Source organism: Scardinius erythrophthalmus (genome assembly GCF_964197995.2).
Source record: "Scardinius erythrophthalmus genome assembly, chromosome: 7".
NCBI classification, from domain to species: Eukaryota; Metazoa; Chordata; class Actinopteri; order Cypriniformes; family Leuciscidae; genus Scardinius; species Scardinius erythrophthalmus.
The window spans coordinates 37112796-37129025 of NC_138227.1; the positions used below are offsets into that span (position 1 = coordinate 37112796).

The following is a 16230-nucleotide window of genomic DNA, read 5'->3' on the forward strand; positions in this document are numbered from 1 at the left end:
CCAATTCTGTATCTTTGGCGTACATTAGAATAGACCAAACACAGCTGTTTAAAATTGAACGGTAAGGATTTTTAAAATAATGTAATCGAACATTTTAAGGCAAATCAACATTTATAACTGAGATACAACCCAAAGGACAGGGGCCACATTTTGGATTTCCCGACCCGCTTTGTAGAGCTCACGTGACCTAATTAAATATTCATGAGTCGAGTCCACAAACGTATAGTCTCCTCCCCCATTTTTCCTCCTCCTTCTTTACCATCATGGCGGCCGCCAGGAAACGCAAGCGCATGGCGGCGTCTCAGCCGGGGTTTCTGTCTTTTAACTCGGGTCTGGATGGAAACAGTTCGGATATTAAACGACGAAAACGCGTGAACAAAAATAAGAAAAAGAACTGGAACAAATACAGTGATATCCAGGATGTGGAGGAGTTTCTGGACGATGTGCGGCTTCAGGAGAAAGCAGCAGGGTAAGTCATGGGTAAATGTTAAACTTTAATGATAATAACCCTGGGTTATTATCATTAAAGTTTAACATTGATGGAAATGATTAGACTTCTATATTTATGTCTATAGTCTGCTTTATTCCAGTAGAATTCAAAACATTAATTTAGGTTATATGTGACTGTGTGTGGGTTATAAAGAGTTGATAAGCGTCACGTGGCTGTTTTTATGTAACTTAGTAACGTTAGCCTACGTAACGTAACCATCGAGTCATTAAGTTTATATTGAGGCTCATGTCTTTGGATGTTTACATTTTAAATTCACGCACTGTGCTGTGCATATTTTGCTGCATATTATTTCTAATTTATTTGTTTTGGTTATTTTTTCGTCATTCACCCTTCTGTGTAACTAAGTTAACCAGTCTAACTTATTTGTTATTTTTAGCCTATTTGTTGCTGTTGTTTTGATTTCCACTTACTGTTGCATGGCTGATTGTTTGTCGACATCATTTTGTATGTTAAAAAGATGAGAAAATAACAATAATATATATAAAAAGTGATGATAAAATATATATCGTCTTATAACACAACCTTTCAGTTAACCGCACGACGGTTCATGATACAGGAGCTTCTGAACAAACACTGATTTATTCTTCTTCTCCTCTTTCTTCATTCATAGGGGGTTGATAGCTGAAAAACCCGATGCCAGTCTCTTCTTTGTGGACACTGGTGAAAAAGACAAAGAAACTCAACCACGTAAGTTTGAAAAAGGTCTTCTCTTTATATAACCTACTATGTCATTGTTCTTTCCCTGCCCAATCCATAACTGTTTTTCTTGTTATTAGAGACGACAGTTAAGAAAGGTAAACGCTCCAAACCTCTGCGGATAGATCTCATTCTTCAGCCGGATTCCCGCATACCTGCCCCCAAAAAGTGAGTACAGTACGACTGTAAAATGAACTTTCAAAATGACCCGTGATCTGCATCCTCTTCTGCCCGCTGATGATCTCATCCTTGCGCTCCCAGTATTTCTTTGGGAATGTGAAGATAACACAGTGGAGCTTGGAGGGCTGTTGTGTGAACAGCCGTCCAGGATCTGAGGGCATATTGTCAGGATTCAGTTATTAAACTCTTATTTGGTGTTTATTTAGCATCCTCTTTGCCCAATGCCATTATATCTAGAGAACACTGAAATGATATAATAGTGAAATTATATATTCTAATTAAATTGCATACATGCACACAATTGCTGAGATGAATTACTAATATTTACTTAAAGGGGTGGTTGATTGCTATTTCACTTTTTTCATTTTAAATACTGTGTAATGTTGCTGTTGGTGCATGAACAGTATCTGCAAAGTTGCTGCGCTGAAAGTTCAACGTAAGCAGAGATATTGTCTTTTAAAAATCAGGAAGTTTAATGCCTACAAAAACGACTCGAATGGGACTACAACGAGATACTTCCCGGGTTTTATACGTAACTAACCCATACATTTACATCAACCCTCCCTCCGGAACATGTTCTGCTGTCGAAGAGGAGGAGTTATAGTGGAGAGCTGTAGCTGTCAGGTCTTCTGTGTTCAGGCTTCCTACAGACGCTGTAGTTCGTCAACAATGGTTCAAATTTAAGTTTGATTATGTTCCTGACAATTACAATCGTAGTTTAGCTCTCTGTGCTGCGCATTTTACGGAAGACAGCTTCCAGAATCTACACGAGTTCAATGCCGGATTCAACAAGAAACTATTACTCCAACATGAAGCAGTTACAGCTTTAAAACCAGAGGCCACAACCTGCAAGTAAGATTTAATCATTTTAAATGTATTTGCCTGTATAATTTAAGACGTAATGTTTTAGTTTTATCAAGGATGTAAAAAAATGCCAGCGCTGGCTTTAGATGCGTATAAACATTTTGGACCCGAATTTGTATATGTACAAATTTTGTAAACGTATTTTCCATGTATACTTTATGACGTAATTTTTTGATTTGATCAAGAACGCAAACCAATGCCAAAGCTGTTTGGTTATAGTAGCTAGTTAGTTCGATGTTATTTTGTGTGTAGAAGAAACGTGTACAAACTTCAAAAAATTATCGCAACAGCAAACTTCAGCTGCTGTTATCACATGTACACCTAAAGAAAACGACAAACTGAGTAAACTACCGGTAAGTTTTGTGAATAGTTAAACGGTTGTTCATTCTATCAATAAAACAATTTCTTTAAAAAACGGTATTACTCAGTCATGTATTCAGTTATATTAAATGTTTAATCAGGGGGAAAGCGTATCTCAAAAGCTAACAAACAGCAGTAGCATTTTCAAGTAACAGCGTGTGGAAATTCTTTGAGAAAATAATAATAATTTAAAAAAAATTACCATTCAGAAACGTTTAGTAAGAGCCGTGTTTGCGGAGGTTCTGCATGACTCTCTTCATCACCGCTCTCTGGGTCTGATTCTGGCTCAAACTGAGGCAATATTGACACCATTACATTTGACCGGGTCCGAGCACATGTAACTGTCGCCCGTAAAGGTAATGGGCGTGAAGATTCCGGACGCAGTTTAGCCAATTACAACACACCGGCCGAACTAACCAATCTGAGCCTATTGCCTGTTTCTGAGGGAGTGGTTTCATAGACTCAGGAAGTCAACCGGTCGTTCAAATGACAGAGGAGGAAGCGGCTTACAATAAAGGTGAAATTTATGAAAAATAAGGCGTTTTTTAACAAACGAAACACGAAGACATGTTATATTGCAGCCCATAAACACAATCAAGCAAAGAAAAAAGGCAGTAAACCACCCCTTTAAAATTCACCCTAAAAGTGGTTCAGGCAACTCGTGCATTATATTAGAAAGCCTTTTGAAGTCATACTAATGCCTCAGCTCTCAAATCAAATATTGCGCTGTTAAACACGTTTCACATCTGGCCATGAAACATAACAGATGAAAAACTATGAGCTGAAGATGTTAAGCCGATTTGAAGATTTATATTTTACCACCAAATCATGTCTTCGCTGTAGATTTAAAAGTCAAGTCAGTATTGTTTGTATATCGCTTTTCACAATACACATCGTTTTAAAGCAGCTTTACAGAAAATAGTGATGTTAATGTTTGCAATATCTTAGAGATGGGCTTAAAGGTGAAGACCCAACTTTATGTATGTTTTGTAAGATTCCCTTATCTGTCAAACATATTTTATTGGATTGTCCTGGACTTAATAGAAGCAGAATGCTCTTTTATGAAGTTACTTAACTTCACTAAAAACATATTTAATAAGATTATGCCTGAAAAGGTTTTGGATTTTTTTATAATATGTTCATTTAAAAAATCTTTTATAATATGTTTATTGTATTAATATGATATTTGTATTTTTGTAATTGGATTTTTGCCATAAAAATAGATTTGAATGCTGACATGGCATTAAATATAATAATGTGAATCTGAATCTTAGAAATGGATGATAATATAGTTTAGATTTTGCAATTCAAACAATCATGCAGTTGAGAGTTTCTATATAGTATATATCGGATTTGTGAGTGTGTGTGTGGATAAAATTGGACATTTATATATCCAGCTTCATAGAGCTGTGTGATTTCATATATTTTTGTTTTTGTGACGATATAATCAATCATGCAGCAGAGATTTGCTATATATAATGGCATTAAGTATTAAGGAAAATGCATCATAAAATCCATCTATAATATAAGGATAATCTGATCGTCTCCAAACCATGTATCCCCAATCTTACATGACCCTGATTCTCCGGATGTTCTTTTAGTGTCTTGGCGTTCCAGCAGCCCAATGCTAAAAAGCAGCGGCGCATGGCAGAGAAAGCAGCGAGGTTGGCGGCCATGGGAGTGTTGCCACGAAGAGAAAAGCTTCTTCAACTCCGAAGAGCTGCAGCTGCCTCTGGGCTGCCCGTCAAAGAAACTCCAGTGGCCAATAACAATCCAGCGAGAGCGTTTTATGACCTGTGGAGTGCAGGCAGTGAGTATCTTTACACACTCTCTGATGTAATGAAAGTAATGTAAACAAGTGGTGTAATGTCGCTCAATGTCTCTGTCCAACAGCGCCAGAGACGGCCGATCCCTACTACCTGGAACAAACAAAAAAAAAGCTTGTCAAGGTGAGAGCAGTGCGTTCTTTTGTTTTGTTTTGTGATCATTATCTTAAGAAAAGTATTCACAGTCATTCGGACAAATGTAGCTAGGGGTTGACCAATATATTGGACAATATTTGGCATTTTTAGATTTTTGGTTTTTCAGTTTGACCGATAAATGTTGTAAAAGCAGGACTTTTATTTTGACAGTGCTGAGAACTCCATTGCCTGAACACAAACGCACAAGGAGCTCCGACTCCTATATAAAATAAAAATACTATAGACCATTCTGGTTTTGGTTTGACGTGTTGTTTGGGCAGAGCCTTCCACGTGGCCAAAAGTGACAGTTCTGCAATAGCAGTCTATGGAAGCCATGTCAAAAAAAAAAAAAAACTTAGGTGCGAGTTTATATCCTGCAATTCTGAGGAGAAAAATCTTCTTAGAACTTCCCTTTTTTTCCCTCAGAATTGTGAGTTTATATACTGCAATTCTGACTTTTCTCTGAATTGAGATGTAAACTCACAAAATTGTGCGTTATAAACTTCAAATTTGGAGATATGAACTCGCAATTACGGTCAGAACTGTGAGATAAAAAAAGGTTTAAATGTTATCTATGTCAGTGTTATAGGTTTAAATATTATTCCATGCCCTCTATGAACTGCATATGTGAATATTATGTAGATCTATAATAGGGTAATTCGTCACATTCGTCATCAGTCTAATATTTGCAACCATAAACGTTTGCGTTTAGCTTAAAAGTGCATCTTCGACGTTATCAAAGTCCCTTCCAAGGAAAGTCAGTTCACTCAGCGCGGTCATATTTGCTACTTCGGGCATCCAAGACCCAATCCTACCTACTTGAATGGAGGAATCCTAAAATCTCAAAAACTGACCGCTGAACTCACAATCAAATAACATATTAACTGACGGCAGCTGCAGTGACGTGATGACTTTATCAATCAGTGATTGGCTCTTTTATTTAGAAGACGGGACTTGTTCCCACATTCATAAGTAATGTGAGTGCACAGTCTTTATATATCTAAAGTCTTTGACGATGTTCTATGAAAAATGAAGACCATCTTTGTTTGCATTCTGGTTGATTCTGACGTACAGACGCACAAGACATTTTTCCCCATTATTCTGTGGATCTCGCCCATTTTCTTCCTCTTGTTAGCACTATTTTTCTGCCACTACAATGCGTGTGCAACTGCAGTGGCGTAACTGTGACGTCTGCTCCTAAGTGGTCTATAGATTAGCAGCTTTTTGATTCTGTTATAAATCAGGGTAAAGTAAATCAGTTTACTTGACAAATTTATTTTCTGATTTTACTCATTCATTTATTAAATATGATGTAAAATAAAAAATTTCAGCAATTATTATGCATGTTATTTTCTATCTTTAAATTGAATAGTGTGATTGTCATAAATATTGGCTTTATATCAACCATCAGCCACTCTGTTCTCTCAGGTATCAAAACATCCACATGTGTTGACCGCTAGGTTTAGCTGCTGTTGTTCATGTGCTGAATTTGTTCATTTTCCTCTTTAAGAGACCAGATAGGCTGAATGAGAAACCTTCAGTTCTTCCTGCAATTGAGGTCGTTGGTCCTGGAGGCTCATACAACCCAGACTTCTTTTCTCACCAGGTAAACTACACAAAGCTCTTCGCATCCGTAAACCTTGATCTGCTGCTTTTACGTCCCATCTGTGTGTTTAGAAATCAGCGTGTGTGTGTTTCTAGGACCTGCTCCGTGAAGCCCATGAAGTGGAGGTCAAGAAGCTGAAAGCTGAGGAAAGGTTGGCACGTCAGCTGGCTGTGAAAGAGGACATCGCCACTGAGGTACAACCTCGAACCTTATGCTAACAGCTTAACTCAGGGGTTAATATACACCAGACTGGGGTACATGAGGTGACGGGCGTTTTGCCATTCATTTAAATCCACCCCACCTTAAAGGCACAATATGTATGATTTTTGCATTAAAATATTGGTCACAGTTTAAGGTGTCGGTGTAATTATACATTTAAGTATTGAGTAATAATTAGGGCTGTAACGATACGCGATATGAAATCGAAATCGCGACACTCGGATCCACGATCCAGTTTCGCGGTGTGAGAAGGCAAAATCGCGACACACCCCTTCCAACTCTCAGAGTAACGGCCGTTTCACACATACTCCGTATGCGGTGCATATTTTTTCCGTAGCCTACCCAGGTCACACACTGCACGCGGTTGCCGTCCGTCGACCCGTTCCAGTTGCCGTGCGTATAGAGCAGTGCAGCGATCGTTTCCGCAACGAGTATTTCTTTTGTGCTGCACGCGCTGAATTAAAGTGACAGCGCATGGTTCGTGGTCAAAATGAAAACAGATTGACAATAAATGCGATTAATTAAATAAAATGTAGTAATCTCACCATAAATGTATTTAATTACATACTACCTTTTTCACTTTAAGACTGGGGAAAAGCAAGAAAAAAAACACAATTTACCTCAATTTGTAAGGTTTGATTGGTGTTTGCAGCACAGGCAGTAAGCCTCAGTTACCTCAGTGTGAAACAGTAGCCATTTAATTTAGCCTACTTTGTAAATGTAAGAGAACTTGATTGAATGAGAATTTTCAACATGCTCGAATCATCACCACAATGGAGTTTAGTTCTGTTTGTTTTTCAACAGTATTTTGTTACAAAGAAAACAGAAGTGTTATAGCTTTGGCTATTTATTTATTTTATATATGGCTATTTATATTGTTAATAATTTGCATAGTTAATCTTGTTCTTTGGTGTTCAGTTTGTATAGGTTTTACAAATGTTATTTAATAAAAAATATTGTTTTAATAAAAATCATTCTTTTTTTTTCTCCCCCCCCCCCAAAAAAAATTGTGATACGAACCGAATCGTGGGTTTGGTGTATCGTTACAGCCCTAGTAATAATAAGTAACTACATGCTCTTACTATAGGGTTAGGATTAGGGTGTTGTTCAGGGTTAGTTGCATGTAATTAAGCACAATTTATAGTAATTACTACAGTAACTACATGTACATATGTAAAGAAGAGACTGTGTTTAGTGGTTTTTGGATATTTTGGTAACACTTTATTTTACAGTGTTATATAGTTTGTTCACTTGTGTTCTTGCATTGTCCCAAATGTTTTCATCAATGGTTAAATTTGCTAATTTCTCTGGATTTAAACAGTGTAAGGTCCTTCCTCATTCTGTCGCTTGTCAATGGTGTCATGTCGGTGTGGTCTGCTGAACAAGTCTATGGCAGTGTAATTAAAGTCATTTACAGTATAGGTTATATATATGTAAGTCAGCCTTTTTCAAATGCTGTGGGTACGTTCAAATGTACTTTTAGTATGTTTTGAACACGTAAAACTGCGCTGCTTTACCACGGCATTTAATTCGACGAATAATTAGTCATTTAGCTTTAAACATTACACTACTTGCGGCTAATTCATTAAAATGAAATAAAGGGAGGAGAAGACGGCCACTTCCATCATTCCACGCTCCTTCACTGCACCTTTACCCTGTCAACGCATGACAGGATGTTTCCTGAACTCCTTTCAGTCAGGACAGTCATTTCTCTGCCCTTACTGAAAGGCTTGGAGTCTGCAACACTTAATTGTATTTGCAAAAATGTGTAATATACTGCTGCAAATACTGTATATTACAGTGTAATACGATTAAATACTGTATAGTACAGTTTAATACGATTAAATACTGTATAATACAGTGTAATGCCATTAAATACTGTATATTAGTGTAATGCCATTAAATACTGTATATTAGTGTAATGCCATTAAATACTGTATATTACAGTGTAATACGATTAAATACTGTATAATACAGTGCAATGCGATTAAATACTGTATATTAGTGTAATGCCATTAAATACTGTATATTACAGTGTAATACGATTAAATACTGTATAATACAGTGCAATGCGATTAAATACTGTATATTAGTGTAATGCCTTTAAATACTGTATATTACAGTGTAATACGATTAAATACTGTAATACAGTGTAATGCGATTAAATACTGTATATTAGTGTTATGCGATTATACAGTATTTAATAGTGTTATGTGATTAATATACAGTAATTAATCACATTACACTAATATACAGTATTTAATCGCATTATACTGTATTATACAGTATTTAATCGCATTACTCTAATATACAGTATTTAGTGTAATGCGATTAAATGCTGTATAATGCAGTTAAATACTGTATATTACAGTGTTATGCAATTAAATACTGTATAATACAGTGTAATGCAATTAACTTGAAGTGAAGAATGAGTTTATTTCAGCATCTTTCTCGACTCGTTAAACTGTCACATTAAGACATGTAAAAAAAAAAGATGTAAGACATTATTTAAAAAAAAAATATTTTATTTATATATATATATATTTCTAAATAGTAAGCATTATACAGTGCTGTTGTGCGGATCTTAGGTAAGCTAGCGTTCTGTTTCCACTCCAGGTTTAGACGGGAATGTGTCCACATGCTGTTCTAAATATAGATGCGCTTGTGTTTCTGTAGGAGAGCAGCTTTAAAGAGCAGGTGGAGGGATTGATTGAAGAAGGGGACGTTGAGCCGGAAGAGCCAGAAGGGGGCAGCGAAGACACAGTCATTGGGCCGACCGCAACACAGGAAAAGAAAACTGAGAAACAGAGGAGGAAAGAGAAGGCTCAGAGGATAAAGGTAAGGAAGCAGAATGGATCCGCCTCTTGACCAAGTTGTGGATGAATCTCTCGATTCACATTCAAACCTTTAATTTATTAAACAGGAGTTGCGGAGGAAGGCCGAGCGTCAAATGATTGACAAGCAGCAGCAACTGTTCCAGCTGCGATCCATCCGTGCCAACCTGAAGACGCAGGAACAGAGGACCAAACAGAGGCAGGCTCAGCGCAAGGCCAATCAGGAGGCGCAGAAGAGCATGCCTCGCAGACTCGGCAGACTCAAGTTTGTTTCTTTTGTTCTCCAGCTGTGTCTGACATAATGATGGGAATAGAGTGATTCAAAAATCAATGGTAACATCTTGAAATAGGAAATGCTTATTAATAACTTCACACCACAGTTTGGTGTCTAATTACATAGGGCTTCATGAGTGATCTCAGTTTAGGCAACGCTATTACACAAAGCTATCTTATGGTATTATTAGATCAATTCCGTTCCTTTGAGAATCTGAGTTACAACAGAGGTCTTCAACCCTTCTCCTGGAGACCCACTGCCCTGCAAAGTTTATATCCAGCCTGATCAGCTTTTGATGTTTAAAATCAAATTTTCCATCCTTAAAGTCCCCCTGTAGTCGATCATTTTATCCCTTAACTCATCTTTGATCACCAAATTACATATTTAAAGTTTTTTTACTTGAAGAAAAATTCTTCATGCCTTAAAATAGCTTGAATGTAACTCTACACCCTTGCCTCATTTAGTATACGTGGGTCTATGAATATGCAAATGAGCCCCGCCTCCACTCACTCACTCCAGCTCAGAGATCCACTCATTGATGATCACACGTTGATCTGATTGGTTACAAGGTAGTTTGTGACGTCAGAAACACCAGTGATTTCAAAGCGTGTTTTTGAGACTGTCTTTGGTTCACTGCAGTTTTAAGGAGAAAATACTTCTTTTAAAATTTTCAGGACATTGTGTCACCTGTGTTAGAATTAGGAGTGTGATTTCACAATTTCACGAATAATGTTCCACAAAAGTTTTCACACATCGACTCAATGAAAAATAAAAAATCAATGAGAGTTCTGACAGTTTCACCTCTCCAGGTGAGATTTTCTGATGTGTTACTGACACTTTGTTGGAAAAAAAGAGCATAAATTGGCATTAGGGACGTTTAAGATCGTCAAGCCCGGTTTTGTACCATATTCATCATAAGTGCCCTACACACAAAGATATTTAACAAAAACACAAAGTTTGATGAAGATGTAACCTCTTGTTCTTTGAATGTAATTAAACTAGTGTTGTATTTTCCACAGGTTTCAGGCACCTGATCTCGACGTTCAGCTTAGCCATGAGCTTGCCGGCTCTCTTCGCGGTCTGAAGGTGTGTGTTTAACTGTGTCTGCGTTGATCTCTTACTGACTTCCGTTTGCATGTTATTTGAAATAACACGTGTTTCTTTGTCATGCAGCCAGAGGGCAGCATCCTAAAAGATCGATTTATGAGCTTACAGAAGAGAAACCTTATTGAGCCCAGAGAAAGAGCCAAGTAAGTTGGATGTTTTACTGCTTTATTTGTATAAAGTGGATGTTTTACTGCTTTATTTGTATAAAGTGGATGTTAAGATTAAGAGTGTCAGTGTGGAATTGTAGGCTTTTTGTGGCAAGCTACAATGCTTTCTCTTTTTTTTTTTTCTGTGTCTGTTTTTAATCTTTGCTATTCTCTTTTCAGGTTTAAGAGGAAGTACAAGGTGAAGTACACAGAGAAGAGAGCGTTCAGGGAGATAGTGTGACTGCAGTTGTTACTCAGTCCTCCAACAAATTATAGTGTGCTATTCATATTGCAAGAAGAAAATAAAGCTGTTATATTCCAACAACCTCTTGCCTCAGTGGTGTTTTTGAAAGAGTCAAGTCAATTTTATTTGTTTGTTTTTTCAATGCGCAATGTTGAAAATCACCTTTTCAGAAAATCATCCTTTAGTGCCTCCGGTTGGCCAAAGGTGACTGTGGCCAGGGGAAAAATCCATAAGATGTGAGGATTGTGGGGGAAAAACCCTTGACAGGAACCAGACTCAGCTGGGGGAGCCCATCCCCCCTGGAAAGACACACATTACAATAGAAAATATTAGGCATATGCAGTATATTTAGTTACATAGTATGTGCAATGCTTATATGTTCACTGAATCATTTTTGGACCTCTAATAAATCATTGTGTTGTAATGTGTTTTTGTTCATTGTAGATGTAGTGAACGCGGTCAGTTAAAACTAAACGGTACACTCATACTCGCACAGCTGCAGATTGTGGTTGTTGCTCTAGGCATTGCCTGCTAAACAGGCTAAAATTAAGGCCAGTAATGTCTATTATTTAATATGCGAATGTAAGAACTTGTGTGACCCATTTGTGAATGAGTTCAAATAATAATAAAAAAAAGTTATGTCTCCACTGCAGCAAATCACATCGTGTGGAATTGAGAATCTCGCAATCAATGCACTCGACTGGACCTTTAATTTCCATTTTTAGAGACGTTCTATGGGGTTATGCAAACTGACAATGCTATTCTTTTTAATCTTAAAGGGATAGTTTATCCCCAAATAAAAATTCTGCCTCTCCCTGTATGACTTTCACAAAAGAAGATATTTTGAAGTTGGCAACCAAACCATTTAGTTGACTATTGACTTCCATTGTATGGACGGAAAAACAAACAAACTGAAACATATCTCAAAATACCTTTTATGTTTCATAAAAGAAAGAAGTCAGACACTTTTGGAAAGACATGAAGGTGAGCAAATGATAAAATAATTTTCTAAAATGTGTTTAGATGTTATAAAGATCTTCGGAGAATGGGCATACTTCCATACTATTTTATTATGCGTTTTGTGCAAAGTTTCTTTGTATTTTAAGCTGTCCTGTTGTTGCCAATGAGATAAAAATGGCATAAAAAGTACAATTAAAAATACATTTCTTGACTCATTATTCTGTTGCAATAGAATAGAGAATGCTGAATGTTTATTTTGTGATAACTACAGTGCTCACTGCATTAAACACAACAAAATGAGGTCATGTGACCACTGCATAGCACACTACTGTAAAAAAAAAATAGTTTTGAGTATTTTGAGGTTTTGTTTAGTATCAAGTACAGTAACAAGTGCACTTTGTATTTCATTTTTAACTAGGGCTGTGAAACGATTAATCGCATCGAAAATAAAAGTTTGTTTACATAACATGTGTGTACTATGTATAATTATTTTGTGTGTATATATATATATATATATATATATATATATATAAAGTACACACACATGCATGTATATATTTAAGAAATATCTGCATGTATTTACTGTATATATATATATTCAGTCCCATTATCTTAAGCTTTAATTAAGGCCCCTGCCGGGGAAACGAGGGATTTTCCCCCATTGCTTCTCCCCTGTTAGCAGTGCGCAGGCAAAGCTGATTATCATGCAGTCATGGGTGGTAATCTTACCTAAAGAGACTCCCACCCTGGTCATCGTCTCTGATCCTTGCTGTCCGGTGGAACATCAGTAATCCTGCTCTGTTGCACTCGCCAGATTCACCTCAATAAAGTCCTATTAATATTGGCACATCTGTGAAGGATGTTAATGACAGACACAGTAATTGAATCTTGTGTTGTAGGGGAGTAATAACACATTTATAGATGTGTTATAAATCATTAAAGTCTCTTGAGTATTTCTAAGTAATGCTAGATTTCTAGTTTTGGATTTTTACAGGAATATCAAACCACACCTGAAACAAATTAAACTCAATAAAAATGCCTTAACTGCTTCTCGTTTTAGTCAGACTTCTTGCAGTGCTGAGGTGATGTGCAATGGCTGATGGGTAATGTTGTGTATTGACGCACCTTTATTCCCTACAACTACATCTATACTACTCATAACCCTGAAAAAGAGATCTACAAGTCAGTGTTGTTGCCATGGGTAATGACTGAAAGATCTTCAAAGCCCATAAACATCAGTGTGAATCATTAAACAAGATTAGGGAAAGTGGACAGTCACAAGAGGATTAAACTGAAACAACAGGATAACAAGCCAATGCCATAATAAGTCAACAGTTGTGTATCTTTCAAAACAGTTATGTTGTGAAAGATACTCTGTTGTGTAAAACTGCTCTAATGTGTAAAGGTGTTATAAACCTGCTCTGTTTTAACTGATCTGATATGTAAAGCCACTCTGTTCTGTAAACCTGCTCTTGGACTTAAATGTGGAGTGAAGATGTTCTATTGTATAGAGGTTTGTAATGGTTTCCTGCTGTGTAAATGTGTTGTGAAACTGCTCCGTTTTGTAAAACTTGTCTGGTGTGTAAAGGTGGTGTAACCATTGTTTAAAGCGGTTCTGTCGTGTAAAGCTATTCTGTTGTGTAAAACTTGTAAAGTGTTGTAAAGTTGTCCTGGTGGGTAAAGGTGTTGTAAACATGCTCTGTTTGGTAAAGCGTATCTTTTGTGTAAAGGTGGTGTAACCATTGTGTAAAGCTGTTCTGTCGTGTAAATGTGGTTTAAAGCTATTCTGTTTTGTTTAACTTTTCTGTTACGTAAAGGTGGTGTAAAGTTGTCCTGGTGGGTAAAGGTGTTGTAAACATGCTCTGTTTGGTAAAGCGTATCTTTTGTGTAAAGGTGGTGTAACCATTGTGTAAAGCTGTTCTGTCGTGTAAATGTGGTTTAAAGCTATTCTGTTTTGTTTAACTTTTCTGTTACGTAAAGGTGGTGTAAAGTTGTCCTGCTGTGTAAAGGTGTTGTAAAACTGCTCTGCTTTGTAAAAATGATCTGTTGTGTAAAGGTGGTGTAACCATTGTGTAAAGCTGTTCTGTCGTGTAAATGTAGTGCATAGCTATTCTGTTGTGTAAAACTGCTGTTACGTAAAGGTGGTGTAAAGTTGTCCTGGTGGGTAAAGGTGTTGTAAACATGCTCTGTTTGGTAAAGCGTATCTTTTGTGTAAAGGTGGTGTAACCATTGTGTAAAGCTGTTCTGTCGTGTAAATGTGGTTTAAAGCTATTCTGTTTTGTTTAACTTTTCTGTTACGTAAAGGTGGTGTAAAGTTGTCCTGCTGTGTAAAGGTGTTGTAAAACTGCTCTGCTTTGTAAAAATGATCTGTTGTGTAAAGGTGGTGTAACCATTGTGTAAAGCTGTTCTGTCGTGTAAATGTGGTTTAAAGCTATTCTGTTTTGTTTAACTTTTCTGTTACGTAAAGGTGGTGTAAAGTTGTCCTGCTGTGTAAAGGTGTTGGAAAACTGCTCTGCTTTGTAAAAATGATCTGTTGTGTAAAGGTGGTGTAACCATTGTGTAAAGCTGTTCTGTCGTGTAAATGTGGTTTAAAGCTATTCTGTTTTGTTTAACTTTTCTGTTACGTAAAGGTGGTGTAAATTTGTCCTGCTGTGTAAAGGTTTTGGAAAACTGCTCTGTTTTGTAAAAATGATCTGTTGTGTAAAGGTGGTGTAACCATTGTGTAAAGCTGTTCTGTCGTGTAAATGTAGTGTATAGCTATTCTGTTGTGTAAAACTGCTCTGTTACGTAAAGGTGGTGTAAAGTTGTCCTGGTGGGTAAAGGTGTTGTAAACATGCTCTGTTTGGTAAAGCGTATCTTTTGTGTAAAGGTGGTGTAACCATTGTGTAAAGCTGTTCTGTCGTGTAAATGTGGTTTAAAGCTATTCTGTTTTGTTTACCTTTTCTGTTACGTAAAGGTGGTGTAAAGTTGTCCTGGTGGGTAAAGGTGTTGCAAACATGCTCTGTTTGGTAAAGCGTATCTTTTGTGTAAAGGTGGTGTAACCATTGTGTAAAGCTGTTCTGTCGTGTAAATGTGGTTTAAAGCTATTCTGTTTTGTTTAACTTTTCTGTTACGTAAAGGTGGTGTAAAGTTGTCCTGCTGTGTAAAGGTGTTGTAAAACTGCTCTGCTTTGTAAAAATGATCTGTTGTGTAAAGGTGGTGTAACCATTGTGTAAAGCTGTTCTGTCATGTAAATGTAGTGTATAGCTATTCTGTTGTGTAAAACTGCTCTGTTACGTAAAGGTGGTGTAAAGTTGTCCTGCTGTGTAAAGGTATTGTACAACTGCTCTGTTTAGTAAAACTTATCTGTTGTGTAAAGAATAGTTTTACAAACCTCTACACAGCAGAACATCTTTACAGCACCTTTATGAAGAAGAGCAAGATTACAGAACTGATCTGTTGTGTAAAAGTTGTGTAACCATTGTGTAAAGCTGTTCTGTCATTTAAATGTAGTGTAAAGCTACTCTGTTGTGTAAAACTGATCTGTGACGTAAAGGTGGTGTAAAGTTGTCCTACTGTGTAAAGGTGTTGTAAATCTGCTTTTTTGTTAAACTTATCTGTTGCATCAAGCTGCTCTCTTGTGTAAACTTGCTTTTCTACATAAAGGTGCTGTAACGTTGTTCTGCTGTGTAGAGGTTTATAGAGCTGTTCTGTTGTAAAGATGTTGTAAATCTGCTCTGTTCTTCAAAACATCTGTTTAAAGGTGGTGTAACTGTTGTGTAAAGGTGCTTTGTTTTGTAATTGTGATGTAAAGTTCCGTTGTATAAACCTAAAGCTACAAAAATCAGGTGTAGTTATTATTGTGTAGAGGTCTGTAAAGTTTCATCTGTTGTGTAAGGTAGTGTAAGGGCTTGTTCACAAGAGTGCGTTTTTGCTTTGAGAATTGGGAATGTCTTGAGACGCGTTTTTTTAAAAGTTGAACTGATTTTAACTTGAGCTTATAGTTTTTAGAACGCCGTGACATGCGGCGAGACGCTGCAAAAGACGCAAGATTCGAGCGCATCGATCATTCACATCGGTCAAGGGTGTGTTTACATAGAAAAACAATGGAAAAGAAGCACATTGGAAATGGCCGTTAAAGCTGCCCTACTGTTAAATGCTGCTTTTTTTTTTTTTTTTTTTTTCATTATTTTCCATTAATCCATCTCCTTTCTGTCTTTAGATCATCAGTCTTCAACATGTGTCCGTTTAAACATTTTTGCAAATTTTTTCATGTTATTTGTTAAACA

General features: G+C 36.9%; 1 protein-coding gene across 1 annotated transcript; it reads left to right on the plus strand.

Annotated features, from left to right (window-relative positions):
- Nucleotides 1-237: 237 nt before the first annotated feature.
- Nucleotides 238-11083, plus strand: nop53 (NOP53 ribosome biogenesis factor). The gene is made up of 12 exons (XM_081370164.1): nucleotides 238-469; nucleotides 1122-1198; nucleotides 1288-1375; nucleotides 4213-4421; nucleotides 4505-4560; nucleotides 6083-6178; nucleotides 6274-6372; nucleotides 9074-9235; nucleotides 9321-9496; nucleotides 10525-10591; nucleotides 10679-10755; nucleotides 10939-11083. The coding sequence occupies exons 1-12, from the start codon at nucleotides 264-266 to the stop codon at nucleotides 10997-10999; spliced, it is 1374 nt and encodes a 457-aa protein (XP_081226290.1). The 5' UTR covers nucleotides 238-263; the 3' UTR covers nucleotides 11000-11083.
- The last annotated feature ends 5147 nt before the right edge of the window (nucleotides 11084-16230 follow it).